Raw genomic sequence first — 25,509 nt, forward strand, 5'->3', positions numbered from 1 at the left:
GGCATTAAGAATGGACTGGCTTTGGAATATACAAAATCTTTCTATCCTGCTTGTTATGTTCATCCAGCAGGCACTGTGCCAGGCATATGTGCCAGGCTCTACATCATGAAAAGCTTCATTGCTCTCATATAAAACTGGCTAGAAGACGCCTGCTTGATATTATCATGGTAACCAAGTTTAGGATATGTAGGAGCGCTACATATACATATACATAGTATAATTTAAAATATTCCGACATTGGCAGGAAATATAAAATATTTTTTGGATGTCATATTTCACTGCAAGGAATGTAATATGTCAAATGATAATAAACATGAAACATGGTCATGGAAATGATGGAAAAGAAGGTTAAGGCATTTCGGACTATTAATAACCCTTCTTCAGGAGCTTGCAAGCTCCTGATGAAGTATTATAAATAATCAGAATGGCCTTGAACTTCTTTGTCACCGCCTCTGTGGCCTTTGAAATAATTCACGAGAAGGGGAGACCTTGCCTGTGCTTAGTTCTAGTTATAAAATATATCTCAACACCCGTGCATTCTGTGTTACGGCCGCCGTCTTAAAGAATAGCTATAATTTTTTTCGTAATATCTCTTAAAGGGTTGAAGACAGCTTTTTGAGGGTTGAAGACAGCTTTTTGAGGGTTGAAGACAGCTTTTTGAGGTATAAAAGGTAGGAGTCGATTATTAACTTAAGTCTTGTTCACCTGGAAGACTTCTTACAGCTGAACTAAGTGGTTATGTTGCCCACACCCTTCACCCCTTCCCCTCCCGGCTAATTACATTAGAATATTTCATAACTATGATTGTTTACGTTAGATAATGGTGCCGGTTAACGAACTTTTTGGTGCAAAGTACAAAGTATTTGTAAATTTCGGAACTTGGAGGATATCGCTCTCGATGTGACTCACAAAACTTAGCAAAATATTGAACTCTGGGAACTTCCCCTTATTACATCTTCAAAGAGGGTGGTCACTACGTTGAACGAGAAGTCAGTGTCCCCTATTATCGTACGATGTATCAAAGGCTTCGGTAATAAAGTAGTCGAAATGATATCACTAAACTTGAACAGTGACATCCAGAAACCCCTTTTTGACTTGACCCCCCTTCCTTTTCTTTTCCTTAAATCTTTCACTAATTATATTTAGTAGAGAATGTGATTACTAGAGCCATGCGGAAAATGTAATTATAGCTCTTAGAGAAAGCAATGATTATTTTTAATCACAGGCCTAAATATAATCAAAGTGATATTAGTGAAAAGAAATAGATATATCTGTGTGAATATATCGCCTGATACCACCAAAACTTTCTTCTCTCTTGCGCTCAATTCTAAATATATACTAAAGTACATAACATAATCCATATTACCGCATTTTCCTCAATAAAGTTTTTATTGTGATCTTTATTCTTTCATCTCCTGTCCCCGACCGTCCTCTCCTGGGGACATAGTTCACTGTGACTGAAGCAAAGAGCTTACAAGTGAATATAAAGACAGAGGATAGAGCAGGTCTGTAACTTAGATATCTCGCTCAAGATTTCGCTTCAAGTCGGGGTCTACAAAGCTCAAACCTAAACGAAACGTTGTCTAAACTGAAAAAAAATTCAACATCGCGTGTCTTTGAACCTTGAGCCAGTACATTACTCCATCGTTAGTATTCTTATTACGTGGTATATGACTGGTCTAGTACTGTAACCGATCAGCCAGGCAACTGGTAATGGCTACTTCATAAAAATTACAGCCCCTGTTATCACGGTACCTTCGAAGCTCACACAGATACTAAACATAGTCTCCCAGTTCAGCCTGTTAGACTCTTATTACCATATGTATGTAAACCATCTATGTATGGCCTATCCTGCGTGATGTATAACCCATTCCGTGTGATGTATGAGCCATCCTGTGTGATGTATGACCCATTCTGTGTGATGTATGAGCCATCCTGTGTGATTATGCTTTACTTATCCTGTGTGATGACGTATGACTCATGATGTGTGATGAGTAACACATCTAGTGTGATGATGTAATGTCCATCAAAGTGGAATGATGTATGACCCATCCTGTGTGATGTATGGTTTATCCTGTGTGATGTATGGTTTATCCTGTGTGATGTATGGTTTATCCTGTGTGATGTATGGTTTATCCTGTGTGATGTATGATTTATCCAATGTGTTGTATCACCAATCACGTGTGATGTATGGTTTATCCAGTGTGATGAATTACCAATCACGTGTGATGTATGGTTTATCCAGTGTGATGTATCACCAATCACGTGTGATGTATGGTTTATCCAGTGTGATGAATTACCAATCACGTGTGATGTATGGTTTATCCAGAGTGATGTATCACCAATCACGTGTGATGTATGGTTTATCCAGTGTGATGTATCACCAATCACGTGTGATGTATGGTTTATCCAGTGTGATGTATCACCAATCACGTGTGATGTATGGTTTATCCAGTGTGATGTATCACCAATCACGTGTGATGTATGGTTTATCCAGTGTGATGTATCACCAATCACGTGTGATGTATGGTTTATCCAGTGTGATGTATCACCAATCACGTGTGATGTATGGTTTATCCAGTGTGATGTATCACCAATCATGTGTGATGTATGGTTTATCCAGTGTGATGTATCACCAATCACGTGTGATGTATGGTTTATCCAGTGTGATGTATCACCAATCACGTGTGATGTATGGTTTATCCAGTGTGATGTATCACCAATCACGTGTGATGTATGGTTTATCCAGTGTGATGTATCACCAATCACGTGTGATGTATGGTTTATCCAGTGTGATGTATCACCAATCACGTGTGATGTATGGTTTATCCAGTGTGATGTATCACCAATCACGTGTGATGTATGGTTTATCCAGTGTGATGTATTACCAATCATGTGTGATGTATGGTTTATCCAGTGTGATGTATTACCAATCATGTGTGATGTATGCACATCTTATGTGAGGTATAATCCATTCTGCGTAATGTTTGACTTATTGCTATAATGTATGAACCATCCTGTGAGGTGATGTATGAACCATCCTGTGTGATGTGTGATTCATAATGTATGAACCATCCTGTGTGTTGTATGAACCATCCTGTGTGATAATGTATGAATCGTCCTTTGTGATGTATGAACCATCCTGTGTGATAATGTATGAATCGTCCTGTGTGATGTATGAACCATCCTGTGTGATAATGTATGAATCGTCCTTTGTGATGTATGAACCATCCTGTGTGATAATGTATGAATCGTCCTGTGTGATGTATGAACCATCCTGTGCGATGATGTAGGATTTATGATGCATGAAACATCCTGTATGGTGATGTTTGAACCATCCTGTGTGGTGATGTATGATTCGTGATGTATGAACCATCCTGTGTAGTGATGTATAAACAATCCTGTGTGATATGATTCATGATGTATGAATCATCTTATGTGATGCATGATTCATGATGCATGAACCATCCTGTGTGATGTATGACTCATGCTGTGTGATGTATGACCCATGCTGTGTGATGTATGACCTGGAAACACAGCTTAGGTTCGTTGAGTAGGTTCACCACCACCTAGTAGTACCACCTACCACCTAGTACTACTGCCCACCACCTAGTGCTACTACCTACCACCTGGTACTACTACCCACCACCTGGTATTACTACCCACCATCTAGTACTACCACCTAGTACTACTATCCAATGCCTAGCACTACTACCCACCATCTAGTACTACTATCCACCACCTAGTACTACTACTCACCACCTAGTACTACTACCTACCACCAATTACTACTACCCACCACCTAGTACTACTACCCACCGCCTAGTACTACTACCTACCACCTAGTACTACTACCTACCACCTAGTAATACTACCCACCACCTACCACTACCACCCACCACCTAGTACTACTACCTACCAACTAGTACTACTGCCTACCACCTGGTACTACTACCTACCAACTAGTACTACTACCCACCACGTGGTACTACTACCCACCACCTAGTACTACCATCTAGTAATACTATCCACCACCTAACACTACTACCCACCACCTGGTACAACTACCCACCGCCTAGCACTACCACCTACCACCTAGTACTACCACCCACTACCTAGTACTACTATCCACCACCTAGTACTACTACCTACCATCTAGTACTACTGCCTACCACCTGGTACTACTACCTACCAACTAGTACTACTACCCACCACCTGGTACTACTACCCACCACCTAGTACTACCATCTAGTAATACTATCCACCACCTAACACTACTACCCACCACCTAGTACAACTACCCACCGCCTAGCACTACCACCCATCACCTAGTACTACCACCACATACTGACACCCACCACCTAGTACTACTATCCACCACCTAGCACTACCATCTACCACCTAGTACTACTATCCACCACCTAGCACTACCATCTACCACCTAGTACTACTACCCGCTACCTAGTACTACTACTCACTACCTAGTACTACTACCCACCACCTAGTACTACTACCACTACCTGGTACTACTGCACACCACCTCCGCCTAGTACTACCATCTAGTACTACTACCCACCACCTAGTACTACTACCCACCACCTAGTACTACTACCCACCACCTAGTACTACCACCTACCACCACTTACTGCCACCCACTACCTAGTACTACTACCCACCACCTAGTACTACTACCCACCACCTAGTACTACTGCCTATCACCTAGTACTACTACCCACCACCTACCACTACCACCCACCACCTAGTACTACCACCTATCAACACTTACTGCCACCCACCACCTAAAACTACCACTTACCACCACCTACTACCACCTACCACCACTTATTACCACCCACCACTACTTACTACCACCCACAATCACTTACTAGCACCCTCCACCACCTACTACTACCACCACCACTTCCTACCACCCACCACCACTTACTACCACCCAGAACCACTTACCACCACCCACCACCTTTTACTACCACCCACTACTACTTATTATCACCCACCACTTACTATCGCTTACCACCTTGTACTACCACCCACCATCACCGCTTACTACCACCCACCACCACTTACTGCCACCCACCATCACTTGCTACCAGCCACCACCACTTTCTACCACTTACCACCACCCACCACCTAATACTACCACCTATCACCACTTACCACCACCCACCACCCCCACCACCACTTACTATCATCCACTACCACTTACTACCACCCGCCACCACTTACTACCACCCACCACCACATACTACCACCCACCACCACTTACTACTACTCACCACCATTTACTACCACCCACCACCACTTACTACCACCCACCACCATATACTACCAACCACCACCCATTACTACCACCCACCACCACTTACTATCACCTACCACCACTTACTACTACCCACCACCACTTACTACCATCCACCACCATTTACTACCACCCTCCACCACCACTTACTAACACCCACCACCACTTACTACCAACCACCACCACATACTACCACCCACCACCCCTTACTGCCACCCACCACCACTTACTGCCACCCACCACCACTTACTACCACCCACCACCCCTTACTACCACCCACCACCCCTTACTGCCACCCACCACCACTTACTACCACCCACCACCACATACTACCAACCACCACCCCTTACTACCATCCACCACCTCTTACTACCAACCACCACCTCTTACTACCAACCACCACCACTTACTACCACCCACCACCACATACTACCACCCACCACCCCTTACTGCCACCCACCACCACTTACTACCACCCACCACCACTTACTACCACCCACCACCCCTTACTACCACCCACCATCACTTACTGCCACCCACCACCACTTACTACCACCCACCACCACATACTACCACCCACCAACCATTACTGCCACCCACCACCACTTACTACCACCCACCACCACTTTCTACCACCCACCACCCCTTACTACCACCCACCATCACTTACTGCCAACCACCACCACTTACTACCACCCACCACCACATACTACCAACCACCACCACTTACTGCCACCCACCACCCCTTACTGCCACCCACCACCACTTACTGCCACCCACCACCCCTTACTACCACCCACCATCACTTACTGCCACCCACCACCAGTTACTACCACCCACCACCACATACTACCAACCACCACCACTTACTGCCACCCACCACCCCTTACTGCCACCCACCACCACTTACTGCCTCCCACCACCACTTAATACCACCCACCACCACTTACTGCCACCCACCACCACTTACTACCACCCACCACCACTTACTGCCACCCACCACGACTTAATGCCACCCACCACCACTTACTACCACCCACCACCACTTACTACCACCCACCACCACTTACTGCCACCCACCACCACTTACTGCCACCCACCATCACTTACTGCCACCCAACACCACTTACTACCACCCACCACCACTTACTACCACCCACCACCACTTACTGCCACCCACCACCACTTACTGCCACCCACCACCACTTACTACCACCCACCACCACTTACTACCACCCACCACCACTTACTACCACCCACCACCACTTACTGCCACCCACCATCACTTACTACCACCCACCACCACTTACTACCACCCACCACCACTTACTACCACCCACCACCACTTACTGCCACACACCACCATTTACTACCACCCACCACCACTTACTACCACCCACCACCACTTACTGCCACCTACCACCACTTACTGCCACCCACCACCACTTACTACCACCCACCACCACTTACTACCACCTACCACCACTTACTACCACCCACCACCACTTACTACCACCCACCACCACTTACTGCCACCTACCATCACTTACTCCCACCCACCACCACTTACTACAACCCACCACCACTTACTACAACCCACCACCACTTACTGCCACCCACCACCCCTTACTGCCACCCACCACCACTTACTGCTACCCACCACCACTAACTGCCACCCACCACCACTTACTACCACCCACCACCACTTACTACCACCCACCACCACTTGCTACCACCCACCACCACTTACTACCACTCACCACCACTTACTACTACCCAACACCACTTACTACCACCCACCACCACTTACTAACACCCACCACCACTTACTGCCACCCACCACCACTTACTACAACCCACCACCATTTACTACCACCCACCACCACTTACTACCACCCACCACCACTTACTACCACCCACCACCACTTACTGCCACCCACCACCACTTACTACCACCCACCACCACTTACTACCACACACCACCACTTACTGCCACCCACCACCACTTACTGCCACCCACCACCACTTACTGCCACCCACCACCACTTACTACCACCCACCACCGCTTACTAACACCCACCACCACTTACTGTCACTCACCACCACTTACTGCCACCCACCACCACTTACTACCACCCACCACCACTTACTACCACCCACCACCACTTACTACCACCCACCACCACTTACTGCCACCCACCACCACTTACTACCACCCACCACCACTTACTGCCACCCACCACCAATTACTGCCACCCTCCACCACTTACTGCCACCCACCACCACTTACTACCATCCACCGCCACTTACTGCCTCCCACCACCACTTACTACCACCCACCACCACTTACTACCACCCACCACCACTTACTGCCACCCACCACCACTTACTACCACCCACCACCACTTACTGCCACCCACCACCACTTACTACCACCCACCACCACTTACTGCCACCCACCACCCCTTACTGCCACCCACCACCACTTACTGCTACCCACCACCACTTACTACCACCCATCACCACTTACTACCACCCACCACCACTTACTACCACCCACCACCACTTACTGCCACCCACCACCACTTACTACCACCCACCACCACTTACTACCACCCACCACCACTTACTGCCACCTACCACCACTTACTGCCATCCACCACCACTTACTACCACCCACCACCACTTACTACCACCTGCCACCACTTACTACCACCCACCACCACTTACTACCACCCACCACCACTTACTGCCACCCACCACCACTTACTACCACCCACCACCACTTACTACCACCCACCACCACTTACTACCACCCACCACCACTTACTACCACCCACCACCACTTACTACCACCCACCACCACTTGCTGCCACCCACCACCACTTACTGCCACCCACCACCACTTACTACCACCCACCACCACTTACTACCACCCACCACCACTTACTACCACCCACCACCACTTACTGCCACCCACCACCACTTACTGCCACCCACCACCACTTACTGCTACCCACCTCCACTTACTACCACTCACCACCACTTACTACCACCCACCACTTCTTACTACCACCCACCACCACTGCCACCCACCACCTCTTACTACCACCCACCACCTTTTACTACCACCCACCACCACTTACTACCACCCACCGCCACTTACTGCCACACACCACCACTTACTACCACCCACCACCGCTTACTGCCACCCACCAGCACTTACTGCCACCCACCAGCACTTACTACCACCCACCACCACTTACTGCCACCCACCACCACTTACTACCACCCACCACCACTTACTGCCACCCACCACCACTTACTACCACCCACCACCACTTACTGCCACCCACCACCACTCACTACCACCCACCACCACTTACTACCACCCACCACCACTTACTACCACCCACCACCACTTACTACCACCCACCACCACTTACTACCACCCACCACCGCTTACTGCCACCCACCACCACTTACTACCACCCACCAGCACTTACTGCCACCCACCAGCACTTACTACCACCCACCACCACTTACTGCCACCCACCACCACTTACTACCACCCACCACCACTTACTGCCACCCACCACCACTTACTACCACCCACCACCACTTACTGCCACCCACCACCACTCACTACCACCCACCACCACTTACTACCACCCACCACCACTTACTACCACCCACCACCACTTACTACCACCCACCACCACTTACTACCACCCACCACCGCTTACTGCCACCCACCACCACTTACTACCACCCACCACCACTTACTACCACCCACCACCACTTACCGCCACCCACCACCACTTACTACCACCCACCACCACTTACTACCACCCACCACCACTTACTGCCACCCACCACCACTTACTGCCACCCACCACCACTTACTGCTACCCACCACCACTTACTACCACTCACCACCACTTGCTACCACCCACCACCACTTACTACCACCCACCACCACTGCCACCCACCACCTCTTACTACCACCCACCACCACTTACTACCACCCACCACCACTTTCTGCCACCCACCACCACTTAATGCCACCCACCTCCACTTACTACCACCCACCGCCACTTACTGCCACACACCACCACTTACTACCACCCACCACCGCTTACTACCACCCACCACCACTTACTGCCACCCACCACCACTTACTACCACCCACCACCACTTACTGCCACCTACCACCACTCACTACCACCCACCACCACTTACTACCACCCACCACCACTTACTACCACCCACCACCACTTACTACCACCCACCACCACTTACTACCACCCACCACCGCTTACTGCCACCCACCACCACTTACTACCACCCACCACCACTTACTACCACCCACCACCACTTACCGCCACCCACCACCACTTACTTCCACCCACCACCACTTACTACCACCCACCACCACTTACTGCCACCCACCACCACTTACTGCCACCCACCACCACTTACTGCTACCCACCACCACTTACTACCACTCACCACCACTTGCTACCACCCACCACCACTTACTACCACCCACCACCACTGCCACCCACCACCTCTTACTACCACCCACCACCACTTACTACCACCCACCACCACTTTCTGCCACCCACCACCACTTACTGCCACCCACCTCCACTTACTACCACCCACCGCCACTTACTGCCACACACCACCACTTACTACCACCCTCCACCACTTACTACCACCCACCACCACTTACCACCACCCTCCACCACTTACTGCCACCCACCAGCACTTACTACCACCCACCACCACTTACTGCCACCCACCACCACTTACTACCACCCACCACCACTTACTGCCACCCACCACCACTTACTACCACCCACCACCACTTACTGCCACCCACCACCACTCTCTACCACCCACCACCACTTACTACCACCCACCACCACTTACTACCACCCACCACCACTTACTACCACCCACCACGACTTACTACCACCCACCACCACTTACTACCACCCACCACCACTTACTACCACCCACCACGACTTACTACCACCCACCACCACTTACTACCACTCACCACCACTTACTACCACCCACCACCACTTACTACCACCCACCACCACTTACTGCCACCCACCACCACTTACTGCCACCCACCACCACTTACTACCACCCACCACCACTTACTGTCACCCACCACCACTTACTGCCACCCACCACCACTTACTGCCACCCACCACCACTTACTACCACCCACCACCACTTACTACCACCCACCACCACTTACTACCACCCACCACCACTTACTGCCACCCACCACCACTTACTGCCACCCACCACCACTTACTACCACCCACCACCACTTACTGCCACCCACCACCACTTACTGCCACCCACCACCACTTACTGCCACCCACCACCACTTACTACCACCCACCACCACTTACTACCACCCACCACCCACCACCACTTACTACCACCCACCACCACTTACTACCACCCACCACCACTTACTACCACCCACCACCACTTACTACCACCCACCACCACTTACTGCCACCCACCACCACTTACTGCCACCCACCACCACTTACTACCACCCACCACCACTTACTACCACCCACCACCACTTACTACCACCCACCACCACTTACTACCACCCACCACCACTTACTGCCACCCACCACCACTTACTGCCACCCACCACCACTTACTGCCACCCACCACCACTTACTACCACCCACCACCACTTACTACCACCCTCACCACCACTTACTACCACCCTCACCACCACTTACTACCATCCTCACCACCACCTACTACCATCCACCACCACTTACTGCCACCCACCACCACTTACTACCACCCACCACCACTTACTACCACCCACCACCACTTACTACCACCCACCACCACTTACTGCCACCCACCACCACTTACTACCACCCACCACCACTTACTACCACCCACCACCACTTACTGCCACCCACCACCACTTACTGCCACCCACCACCACTTACTGCCACCCACCACCACTTACTGCCACCCACCACTACTCGGTGCGTGACTCAGATAGCTTCGCAACTCTGCCATCGAAGTGCAGACATATTGATGTATTAGAAATATGTGCAATACCAATGTAATTTTTTTAAGAACAAGTTTCTCCAACCAGTAAACTTTTAATTCAATACAGTGTGACTCTGAAAATGATTCAAGTCCTATGTGCGGGTTATTTGTGTATTCAATAGAGATTATTTACCTGAGACCGTGGAAGATGGGTTAATGAGACTCTCAGCCTTGATAGGTGTTCAGCCTTGAATAATCTGATTAAGGCTTACGAACTGGACACCTTTTATCTAAGCTGAGGGAGTGTTTATCTGTCTTACACAGTGTCCAGTGTGTATCCTTTGTATTATGAATAAAAAGTTACTGGCAGGCGGAACGTCTTCATACTACAGACCCCGAGGTGTTACTCACGTGGCTTATTTATCAACGTATCAGTACTGTACACCGTTAATGTAATGATACAGAAGTATTGTTGCTAATGATGACAGCTGTATTGTGTCTTACATGATTTGTACATTTGTAAATGTTTACGATAAATGATACTCGTCCATGAACTAGAACTCAACGTTATAGATTTGACTACCTGATGATTTTAAATTTCAATATCTAGTTTGATGTCTGAGCTCTGGACACATGTGATGGACGAGGCAGATTCCCAGCTAAATGTCATTCTGTGGTCTATCTTTAATTTAATTAAGGCTAGACCAGTCTTAATTTTTTTTTACGCTTTTTGAGACTTAAATTTATTAGGTGTAATACTGCAAATTACAATAACTATAATAACAGTTAACTTAAAACTACTGAATAAGGTGTCGTGTGCGTTTAATATAAAATTATTAATATTAAATGTTCATACAACTAGACAAAGTGTAGCTTAGACACTTAATGGATATAAACATAATTTTTAAAGCGGTAGACCGGTAAGCTAGCGGGAGGTCCCGGTCAGATGACCAAAAGTTCATTATATGACTAAGACCCGCGTCAGCAAATACTTGTCCTGTTTCCTGACATACCTTACCTAACCTAACTTAGGCAAAGTGTGCAATTTCTAAATAAAATTTAACTTAGAAAATATGTGTACTGAAATCATTTAGTGTTATAACCTGAATTGATTAATTATTCATACCCTCTTCACGAGAGGCAATGTTAAAGGCATATAAATTTTTACAGTAATTTTTTGAACAATATCTAAATAAATACTGCGGTATTACAGTAACCACTGTTTGAGGGTAGCAACGGCATCAAGACTCACGAAATCGTAATGACATGATTATTTTAACGGCATCAAGCTGCGCTCTACAATAATCCTCTGTGGAATCTTTTTGTTTTGATGCCACTGAACATCGGAATATCAGTACAGTGAGTAAACTTTTTTAAAGCTGTAGCAGTAATATAATTTGAGCACACTGGTAACTTTCCCAAAGACGTTGCAAATAATATTCCAATTGAAGAGTATCACAGAAAACTCAGATCAAAATTCACTCATAAAAAATAATCATTAACTTGGTTCGAACAGCATCAAAATTCTACCGGTGAAAGAGGGCCTCCTCAGACAAAGACAAAGTATCATCTGGTCGTGCATGACAAAGTAAATCAACCATATAAGTAGTGGATCAGAAAAATATATAACTTTCTGCCAGTATGAACTGGTCACAAAATTTACAACTGGAGCTGAATGCTGACATGCACACATATCTAGAACAAGCAAACTAGGTTTCTTTCATAAAAGAGAGAACAGTTTAGTGAAAATACTAAATTCATAACCTGTGGGAACCTATGTATCAAACCTACACGAAGCATATGGGAAAACATTGAAATTCTCAAGTAAAAACCAAGAAGCTGAAATACGTTTACTGGTACACACGAAGCCACAGTTCTGACCTACTCTGCTCTGATTAGTGTTTACATGCCACAGATGTCTTCATATGCCAAGGCCTGAGCAAATACATAATAAGCATATTATTCATTAGAAAGAACACTAAATCACGTCTCAGACTTCTTGATGAAACCTTGGGAAAGTCTCATTACCAATTCGCAACTTCATATTAAAGAATTTACTTCACAAATATACTGCAGCTGTACCAAAAAGGCTGAGCTTAGATACTAAATGTTCCGTGTTCAAAGAGAGGACATGGAATGCAGGCAGCATTTACCAGGTAAAAACACTACAACGGCACACAATTTCACAAAACTGGAGAAGGAAAGTCGAAAACTTGTAGGTTGCTTAAACTGGGAAGTCAGACTACACAAGCATTTTGAACAGTAAGTAGCTTCCCTACTCATATATATATATATATATATATATATATATATATATATTTATGCAACATTAACACCCCTCCTTCAGAGTGCAGGCACTGTACTTCCCATCTCCAGGACTCAAGTTACCCCCTCCCTCCAACCCTTCCTAGGCCGACCCCTACCCCGCCTTCCTTCCACTACAGACTGATACACTCTTGAAGTCATTCTGTTTCGCTCCATTCTCTCTACATGTCCGAACCACCTCAACAACCCTTCCTCAGCCCTCTGGACAACAGTTTTGGTAATCCCGCACCTCCTCCTAACTTCCAAACTACGAATTCTCTGCATTATATTCACACCACACATTGCCCTCAGACATGACATCTCCACTGCCTCCAGCCTTCTCCTCGCTGCAACATTCATCACCCACGCTTCACACCCATATAAGAGCGTTGGTAAAACTATACTCTCATACATTCCCCTCTTTGCCTCCAAGGACAAAGTTCTTTGTCTCCACAGACTCCTAAGTGCACCACTCACTCTTTTTCCCTCATCAATTCTATGATTCACCTCATCTTTCATAGACCCATCCGCTGACACGTCCACTCCCAAATATCTGAATACGTTCACCTCCTCCATACTCTCTCCCTCCAATCTGATATTCAATCTTTCATCACCAAATCTTTTTGTTATCCTCATAACCTTACTCTTTCCTGTATTCACCTTTAATTTTCTTCTTTTGCACACCCTACCAAATTCATCCACCAATCTCTGCAACTTCTCTTCAGAATCTCCCAAGAGCACAGTGTCATCAGCAAAGAGCAGCTGTGACAACTCCCACTTTGTGTGTGATTCTTTATCTTTTAACTCCACGCCTCTTGCCAAGACCCTCGCATTTACTTCTCTTACAACCCCATCTATAAATATATTAAACAACCACGGTGACATCACACATCCTTGTCTAAGGCCTACTTTTACTGGGAAAAAATTTCCCTCTTTCCTACATACTCTAACTTGAGCCTCACTATCCTCGTAAAAACTCTTCACTGCTTTCAGTAACCTACCTCCTACACCATACACTTGCAACATCTGCCACATTGCCCCCCTATCCACCCTGTCATACGCCTTTTCCAAATCCATAAATGCCACAAAGACCTCTTTAGCCTTATCTAAATACTGTTCACTTATATGTTTCACTGTAAACACCTGGTCCACACACCCCCTACCTTTCCTAAAGCCTCCTTGTTCATCTGCTATCCTATTCTCCGTCTTACTCTTAATTCTTTCAATTATAACTCTACCATACACTTTACCAGGTACACTCAACAGACTTATCCCCCTATAATTTTTGCACTCTCTTTTATCCCCTTTGCCTTTATACAAAGGAACTATGCATGCTCTCTGCCAATCCCTAGGTACCTTACCCTCTTCCATACATTTATTAAATAATTGCACCAACCACTCCAAAACTATATCCCCACCTGCTTTTAACATTTCTATCTTTATCCCATCAATCCCGGCTGCCTTACCCCCTTTCATTTTACCTACTGCCTCACGAACTTCCCCCACACTCACAACTGGCTCTTCCTCACTCCTACAAGATGTTATTCCTCCTTGCCCTATACACGAAATCACAGCTTCCCTATCTTCATCAACATTTAACAATTCCTCAAAATATTCCTTCCATCTTCCCAATACCTCTAACTCTCCATTTAATAACTCTCCTCTCCTATTTTTAACTGACAAATCCATTTGTTCTCTAGGCTTTCTTAACTTGTTAATCTCACTCCAAAACTTTTTCTTATTTTCAACAAAATTTGTTGATAACATCTCACCCACTCTCTCATTTGCTCTCTTTTTACATTGCTTCACCACTCTCTTAACTTCTCTCTTTTTCTCCATATACTCTTCCCTCCTTGCATCACTTCTACTTTGTAAAAACTTCTCATATGCTAACTTTTTCTCCCTTACTACTCTCTTTACATCATCATTCCACCAATCGCTCCTCTTCCCTCCTGCACCCACTTTCCTGTAACCACAAACTTCTGCTGAACACTCTAACACTACATTTTTAAACCTACCCCATACCTCTTCGACCCCATTGCCTATGCTCTCATTAGCCCATCTATCCTCCAATAGCTGTTTATATCTTACCCTAACTGCCTCCTCTTTTAGTTTATAAACCTTCACCTCTCTCTTCCCTGATGCTTCTATTCTCCTTGTATCCCATCTACCTTTTACTCTCAGTGTAGCTACAACTAGAAAGTGATCTGATATATCTGTGGCCCCTCTATAAACATGTACATCCTGAAGTCTACTCAACAGTCTTTTATCTACCAATACATAATCCAACAAACTACTGTCATTTCGCCCTACATCATATCGTGTATACTTATTTATCCTCTTTTTCTTAAAATATGTATTACCTATAACTAAACCCCTTTCTATACAAAGTTCAATCAAAGGGCTCCCATTATCATTTACACCTGGCACCCCAAACTTACCTACCACACCCTCTCTAAAAGTTTCTCCTACTTTAGCATTCAAGTCCCCTACCACAATTATTCTCTCACTTGGTTCAAAGGCTCCTATACATTCACTTAACATCTCCCAAAATCTCTCTCTCTCCTCTGCATTCCTCTCTTCTCCAGGTGCATACACGCTTATTATGACCCACTTCTCGCATCCAACCTTTACTTTAATCCACATAATTCTTGAATTTACACATTCATATTCTCTTTTCTCCTTCCATAACTGATCATTTAACATTACTGCTACCCCTTCCTTTGCTCTAACTCTCTCAGATACTCCAGATTTAATCCCATTTATTTCCCCCCACTGAAACTCTCCTACCCCCTTCAGCTTTGTTTCGCTTAGGGCCAGGACATCCAACTTCTTTTCATTCATAACATCAGCAATCATCTGTTTCTTGTCATCCGCACTACATCCACGCACATTTAAGCAACCCAGTTTTATAAAGTTTTTCTTCTTCTCTTTTTTAGTAATTGTATACAGGAGAAGGGGTTACTAGCCCATTGCTCCCGGCATTTTAGTCGCCTCATACGACACGCATGGCTTACGGAGGAAAGATTCTTTTCCACTTCCCCATGGACAATAGAAGAAATAAAAAAGAACAAGAGCTATTTAGAAAAAGGAGAAAAACCTAGATGTATGTATATATATATATGCATGTGCGTGTCTGTGAAGTGTGACCAAAGTGTAAGTAGGAGTAGCAAGATATCCCTGTTATCTTAGCGTGTTTATGAGACAGAAAAAGAAACCAGCAATCCTACCATCATGCAAAACAGTTACAGGTTTTTGTTTCACAGTCATCTGGCAGGACGGTAGTACTTCCCTGGGTGGTTGCTGTCTACCAACCTACTACCTATGTATGTATATGTATATATATATATATGTATGTATATGTATATATATATATGTATGTATATGTATATATATATATATATGTATATATATATATATATATATATAATGGGACAAACTATACGTCAAATTATAAAAAAAAATTGATACTGAAGTGCATATATGTAAAACAAAATCATTTCAAATTAGAGGCAAATTTATGTCATGTCATATTTTGGTAAATTCTGGATTTTACCAAAAATGTCATTTAGCTGGTAATCTTGCGTATTCATCACCTGATCTCAGACACCTCGGGTATTGCGCTAAATAGAAAAGCCTAGTGAATTTTAGTCACTCGAATTTGTAACAGATCTTGTCTGGCTTATGGATTCTACAGGTAGCTACATTTTTTCCCCTGTACGCAATTAAGTGACTGTTTATTTTTCCAATACAATCTCTACGGTATGCAGTGAAAGGCTTGCACAGATTTAGTAGTGCACTTCTCATGCCTTTAAAATATATCTTTTGATGAGTGTGTGAAGTAATGAGGGATGAGTTGTCATTTACAAAGACTTCTAGTTATACTGATCTCCAGCTGACGGAGTAGTATTGCACTTCTTTACCGAGGAAGTATTCTTTATTTTCAATTTCGTGTTTGTCTCTGTAACGTTTTAGCTATATTTCTGACAGTTTGTTTGATTGTTTTATGTGACTTAAGTAAGCAATATACACGAATGTATTGATAGTGTATTTGTCTAAAGATAAGATAGTACCATTTAGAAGTGAATATTTATGGATTTCTGCATGTCACACTTTGATGCATCAGCTCTAACTTCTCTCAGAAAGTGTATTGCACGCTTCTATGATAATCACACTTCTTAAAGTCTGTCTCTTTATAATCATTGCTTCTAAAGCATAATTTTAAAGTAAACATCATGCACTATGTGTGTATTTAATGTAGAACTGGATTTTGGTAGAAGTAATTCATTCTTCTAGTTTTAGTGCCAAAAATTCCAAATCTATATTAGAGTCTCCCTCCTGGCGAGTGGCTGTCTCCGGCTTAGTGAGAAGCCTTCCTTTGCCTATTTATATATATATATATATAATGTCCTACCTAGAAAATGCCCCTGCCTCGTATAGGTCCGCCCTGTCCGAGAAAGTTGCCCACACCCCATCCTTCTCAAGGACTTCTGCCCTAATTTAAACCCTGTTTCTAGACACTCTTTACCTCATGGAGACTTGATATTACGTGTCCAATGTAATCAAGGTAATTATCATGTCGGATTTACTCTGATCTTTACAAGTAAATGAAATAACTTTTGGGTCTACACATTACAATAGATTTTTAAGCGAGATTAGTTATCATCACCACAGACACAAAAAAGATGGGGAAATTTTAATCTATACATTTAGAAACTAACGCGTGAGATGAAGCTTGGTGAATAAGTGTACTGAAGAATATGATTTTAATTTAGAAAACAGATTTTATTGTATAAAAGGTCCCCGTCTTCATCCAATAATATAGAGTACCAGGGAAACACCTGTTCCCTGTTGATGCGACTCATGTATGAGATTCTTTACACTTTCTGGAGTGAGGGCAGGTTATACGTCACATGTGGGTGGCTGCCTGAAGAACGGACCAATCCTCTAGGAAGGTGATGTGTCCATTTGGGGCGTCTCTAGAGGTAGGTGGCAGGCATTCACAAATGCTGGTAAAGTAATGGAGGACAAATTTTCGCAGAGAGGAGTTACAACCCTCCCCCTCCTCCTCCTCCTCCTCCTCCTCCTCCTCCTCCTCTTCCTCCTTCTCCTCCTTCTCCCTAGCCGGCAGACTTGTCCACTCGCCAGGGGACGAGAGCTACCATACCTCGTTGCTCAGTTGGACGTTCTGTTGCAGGAACGCTACTTGGAGGTTTGGCGGGGGGCTGAGTGTGCCCCGTTTGTTACAGTAAGAGTAGGCTCAGGTGTACTCCACGCTCCTTCCGCCCACCACCACCACTACTTCCGCCCACCACCACCACTACTTCCGCCTACCACCACCACCTCCGTCCACCTCCATTCCTTTCCATCCCCTGCTCATCATTCCATCCATTCTCCCACACAACATGATATGACCCTGCCCATCATCCCATCATTCCTCTACCAACATAAACAGCCCAACCCACCACCAAAACAAGTCCAGTCCACTTCTCTTTGTACACTTTCAAAACTCCTTCCTCCCACCACCCCTTCCTCCCACCACCCCTTCCTCCCATTACTCTTCTTCCCATCACTCCTTCCTCCCATTACTCTTCCTCCCTCCATTCCATCATCTAAATAACTCCTTATGTCTGTCGATTTCATTCCTACACACAAAATAATCACTCTTCCACTCTCCTACTTACCAAACCTCACATCCACTTCTCTCCTCTGCCCACTCCTCTTCTCTCACCTGTCCTCCTCTTCTCACCTGTCCACCTCTCCTCTCACCTGTCCACCTCTCCTCTCACCTGTCCACCTCTCCTCTCACCTGTCCACCTCTCCTCTCACCTGTCCACCTCTCCTCTCACCTGTCCACCTCTCCTCTCACCTGTCCACCTCTTTTCTCCTCTCACCCATACATTTTTCTCTCTTCTCAACTACTTACCTCTATTTTTCACTCAGTCGCTCACCTCTGCTTTCCCATTAGTTGACAACATAAGAATAGAGGAACATCCTTCCTCACTTTCGTCTTTTTAGTATCTACATTTGACACACACACACACATACACGCACACACACACACACACATACACACACACATACACACACACACACACACACACACACACACACACACACACACACACACACACACACACACACACACACACACACACACACACACACACACACACACACACACACACACACACACACACACACACGTATACATATATGAGGCATGCCGAATTTGAGCTGTATATATCTCGATTGCCACCTGTGTGTGTGTATATACACACACACGTGAATGACACATGTGCCTAAAAAGAAAAAAAAAAATGTTAAACAATGAAAGCAGAAAATCGCAACGTTATGACACCATGATACATATGTCATAATACTAACGTCTCCATATAATACATACCTTAGTAACGAGAACGTTTTCTGGTTAGTTAAATGTTGGAGAATAACAGATTCCTGCATCTATTTTAATTAACAATGTCTGGTAACACATATTCATTAGATCTGTATCGCTAAAAGTAATGTTTGTTGTGCAATATATAAATAAAACTAACTCGATGATCAACAAAACATATTTATTAATTATGATGTAAAATATTTTAGAACAACAAACACGCTGAAGACTGAGACACTTGCAAATTTTTATTCCCAAATGCTACACAAGTGCCTCATTCTTCACATTTAATAAGTACTTAAGAATTTTGTTCATTTCAGTAAAGGAATAATTAAAGTAGTAATTAGTGAGGCGAGCGCCCTAGACAATGTGCAGGAAATCCCGTCTCCAAGAATTCTCTGTTTACCTTCTGAGAATCAAGAGACATACGTGTTCCCTGGAGTATGATACATGTCAGAGTCATGAGCAGAAGCGACTCATGACAGCTATTACAATGGAGCAATAGACTTCAAAAAGTAGCCAGGTTACGGTAAAAAATATTTAAAAATTTAAATAGAGCAAGAGTTTAATTATATAAACCGTATTTTTTCCTAAACAACATAGTACTGAAATGAATTGTTGAAAATAAAGTGTTGAGAACCTCTCTGGTGTCAACTTCTCAACTGTAACTTTACAAGGTAGGTAGTATATTTTGTTAAGAAATTTAACTAACCTTTCATAAGAAAAACTGAATTAGATGACTATTAAGAACCTAACTTCAGTATAACAGTCATTGGCTAAAATATATAAAGAGAATATAGAACTCACTTTATGCTAATCTTATGCGTGTTTGTTGCTTAATTATCAACCAAAGGAAAAATGACGATATAGTTAGAAATATAACATGTTTGAGTTAAACTAAAGTTTCACTCACTATTTGCGTATTTTTTTTATGAAGTCCAAGTTGAAAATAGTGAATTTGGAATCTCGATCAAATGTTGATAATTCAACTATGTTATTTAAAATAAAAATTAGTAAAAATTTAAATAAAAGCCATGAAATATAGCAGCTGGAAACAGTCCTAATATAGCAACTGGAAACAGTCATAATATAGCAACTGGAAACAGTCATAATATAGCAACTGGTAACAGTCATATGTGAGGAATGTCTTGTGTAACCTGGCTTTCAGCACAGCAGCCATTAGTAAGATTTAATGTAGCTTATTAACAGTCATATTCCAGGGTACGTGTATCTTCACCTTCACGGTCATGCAATAGATATCACAAACCATCGTCAGAATCGGGATTCTCTAATCTTTGGTTTCAATTATTTAATCAGAATCATTAAATACTTTTTTAATGTATTTGGTGTGTTTATGGATAGGATATATGTTTCTGTTATTTATATTTTGCCCAACAATGCTTGCAAGTATGCTGCCAGGCGTTGTTAGACTAGTACTAGTGCATATGTGTTGCAACACATTGTTAGACTTGCTAGTGTATATGTGTTGCAAGGCATTGTTAGAATGTTGCTAGTATATATGTGTTGCAATGCATTGTTAGACTTGCTAGCGTATATGTGTTGCAAGACATTGTTAGAATGTTGCTAGTATATATGTGTTGCAAGACATTGTTAGACTGGTGCTATTGTATAAGTGTTGCGTGAATTGTCAGACTCCTGCCAGACTTTCTCCAACAATGAATACACCTGCAAACGTTCTTCTCATTAACGCGGGTTTTATATGGAGACGTTAGTGCTGTATCCTACGTCTCATGAATGTCATAACGTTGCGATTTTCTGCTTTAATTGTTGAGCATTCTTTTTCTTTCTAGGCACAGGTGTCACTCAAGTCGAATTTTTTCTGGGTCTTCTATTCTGTGAGAAGCTCTACTTCAGTTAAGTTACTTCAATACCTAATTCGGTACTGATAAAGAACTCTTAGTAGTTTGAAAAGCTTTTGCAATCTTTTCAATTTACATTTTTTTGGATGAAACACCCATTACTCTCAACTTGTTTCTCACACACACACACACACACACACACACACACACACACACACACACACACACACACACACACACACACACACACACACACACACACACACACACACACACAAAGGAATTGATAAAGTAAATACGTCATTACTAGAGATATTCTCATATTAGGAGGAACAGGAGTCGATCAGGAAGACAACAAGGGAACTGATGACAACAGAAAAGGCAACCCGGAGGAAAAGATAACGGGAGGAACATGAAAAGGAGTTCACTTGAGGATGCTGATGGTAGGTCATGGAGGTGGGAGGAGGAACATGGGATTATATCGATAATTGAGGTTATAGTAAGAAAGTAAGAGATACAAAGCATATAGAAAATTTGCAGAGGATTGAGACGTATTCGCCGGGACAAAATATTCCCGATCAAGCTAACCTGGTCACTACTAGCTCTGAACATGATTTTGAGACAAATAGCATACTTGAGCAGCACACAATATCAGTGTGTATACCTGGATAGAGACAGAATAGAGCTGAAGAAGGAGAAGTTGTGTGTGTGCATAAAAAATAGTCAGTTACAGGAAAGCGAAACATTGTGGGTGACAAGAGGAAGGCTCTCCCACCATCAAGAAATCAGTCGAAGCTTGCCTCCTGTTCATCTCATATCCATACACCCTCTTCCATACTTTCCTCCTATCTACAACTATAACCATGTTTCCTTCCACTGTAACGATGTGCGCACCAGTTCCGTCCTCACCTCTTCCTCTCCTTATCATGAGCAATGAACCAAAAATCCATATACATGATAACCAGAACATAGTAAAAGAAAGCTAAGTGTGCGTGGAACAGAAACGCAGATGAATTATCAAATAAGAGTGATAAACTAAAAGAAACAAAATATTGAAAGCCCCACACATAGCAATCACAGAAACAAAACTAATTGAAATGATAACATAAGCAATATTCCCATCAGAGTATTGAATAAGGAGGAAAGATAAAACAGGAAAGGAGAAAAGTTGTACTACTAATCAGAAACCACTGGAGTTTTGAAGAGATGAAATGAATAAACAGAAATGAGATAAGTCGTTACATACGGACACAGTCAAGACTGGAGGACTCAAATAGCAGTAGAAGACCAAATCACAAATACGAATATCACACAAAGCAGAGTCTGACATAATAACGGAAGCAGCAAGAGGAGCCCATGTGGCAAAAGCGAAGCTAATAATCATGGATGACTTAAACCACAAAGAAATAGACTCGGAAAATTGGGTCCCTCAGATCAGACCCGAAACGTGAAGGGTCAAATTGAAGGACAAAACAAGAGAGAAAGGGATAAGCAAGTGAGACTGGATTTTTTTTTCAACAATACGGCCGTATCCCACCGAGGCAGGGCGACCTAAAAAGAAAAACGAAAGCATTGTTTTTTAAATTTAGTAATGTATACAGAAGAAGGGGTTACTAGCCCTTTACTCCCGTCATTTTTGTAGCCTCGTACGACACCCATGGCTTACAGAGGAGGAATTCTGTTCAAGTTTCTCACTGGGATTGGATTTAGAATTTACCGTGAATGCCTCTGACATACGTGAAATGGAACATGAGAAACCCTGGGTGCTGGCGACGATGTACTGCTGAATGTCGAATATCATGTGTATGTAAACAATGAGGGAAGAATAGCAGGTGGGCAATAAGAAAAAAGATTTCAGACGAGGAAACTTTAAACGAGAGAATTCTTGAATGCTGTAAAAATCGGAAAGGGATATGCAAGGAAAGTTATAGAATGAGATGATGAAATTCCTCGTGGGAGAGTGCCATTAAGCAGAAAATCCATACCCAAAAGGAGAGAAGATAGGATAAAGTAAGGGAGCCTGGATTTCAACCAAAGATGCAGAAAGGAAAATAAAAAAAATCAAGAGTATGGAAAAGCTAAAAGAGGCGAAGGAGAGAAATTATCAGAAGAGCCGAAAATGAATATACAAGGGTGATGCAAGAAGATGAACAACAATTTGAAAAGGACGTAGTAGCAAAAGCCAAGTTTGAATCCAACCTGTCTCACAGTCACATCAGAAGAAAGGCAGAAGTAAAAGACCATGTAATAAGACTGAAGAAGAGGTGTTCTTAATGGAATCAGAGGCAACACCAGAAAATCAATGAGAAGGAGTGCACCAACAGGTGCTGGACATAACACTATTACAAGGAAAGAGGTGAAAAAACTTTTGAGTGGGCTGAATTCATCATAAACAATAAGACTGGACAAGGTTCCACAATATGTATTTCAAGATGTAGCAGAGGCACTGTCTGATTCACTAGCTAAAATCTACAAATCGATGGGTATGGAACAGTTGCCAGAGATCTGGAAGACAGCAACTGTAGTTTCAGTTTTAAGGAAGGAACTGTTAAACTGAAGCCCAGTATCAATGGTCTAAAGATGATTAGAAGAAAAGTGGTGAAACTGTTGGAGAAAAGATGTTTCATAGACAGTAAACCGTATGGATTTAGAGAAATTAAATCTTGTTTCATAAACCTACTGGAATTCTATGACAAGATAATAGAAGTGAGGAAGGAGAGAGAGAGAGGGACGGGTGAACTGCATTTTATTGGACTGGAAGACATTTCATATTGTACCTCATAACAGATAGCGACAAAAAACTTCAAAGGCAGGAAGGAATTAAGTAACATTAACGAGGAGAATGAGCGAATGATGTAACATTGATGAGAATGCAGACCAATGAGGAAAATAACGGCTACAAATGCAGCTGGATAAAGAGCAAGACTGGTCAAACAAAGGGCTACACGAAGACAACCACAGCAAATACAAGGTTATGAAAATTGTGGAATTATCAAGAAGACCGGATACTGATTATAAACTCGGGGGGACAAATACTGTCTACCACACTCAAGAAGAAAAACTTTGGCGTGAGAATAGTGCCAAGAATATTGTCAGAGGAACACACCAACCGAATGACCTCTGTAGGAAAGGTTCGTTTGGTAAATCAACGAGTAGATTTCAGGAATATCAACAAAGTGTCATTCACTGCTGTACATACGATATATTTTAAATCTGTTTTAGAGTATGCAGCACCAGCATGGAATGCATGTATGACAATATATGTTGAGAAACTGGAGTATATGCAAAGGTATGGAATAAGACTAGTCCAAGAGATAAGGAAAATCATCTGCGAAGAGAAGCTCAAGGAACTGAATCTGACTACATTAGAGCACTGCAGAACCAAAAGAGATATGATAACAGCATACAAAATAATCAGAAAATTTGATAGGTTTGACACGGATAGACTTCGAAAGATGGGAAATGGGCAAACGAGGACATATTTAGAAGTTAAAACAGAGATGATTCACAGGGATGTTAAAAGTATTTCTTTAGCTTCAGGGAGCTGAGGGAGTGGAATGGCCTGGACAAAGAAGTTATAGAGGCTTTATACATATTATGAGAGTAAATATAAG

At 43.6% G+C, this 25,509-nt stretch overlaps 1 protein-coding gene across 11 annotated transcripts in view; it reads left to right on the forward strand.

Annotated features, from left to right (window-relative positions):
- The window catches only part of LOC128700397 (pH-sensitive chloride channel 1), a 658,890-nt gene that overhangs the window by 574,718 nt on the left and 58,663 nt on the right, over positions 1–25,509 (forward strand). For 9 of the 11 annotated variants that reach the window (XM_070087056.1, XM_053793657.2, XM_053793636.2 and 6 more), the window contains one exon: positions 18,876–18,890. The exons of the other annotated variants lie outside the window; for them this stretch is intronic. In XM_070087056.1, coding sequence (XP_069943157.1) covers positions 18,876–18,890 — 15 coding nt within the window. The remainder of the gene's footprint in view (positions 1–18,875; positions 18,891–25,509) is intronic. 11 annotated transcript variants of the gene reach the window in all.

This window comes from Cherax quadricarinatus, chromosome 20 (assembly GCF_038502225.1).
Source record: "Cherax quadricarinatus isolate ZL_2023a chromosome 20, ASM3850222v1, whole genome shotgun sequence".
NCBI lineage: Eukaryota > Metazoa > Arthropoda > Malacostraca > Decapoda > Parastacidae > Cherax > Cherax quadricarinatus.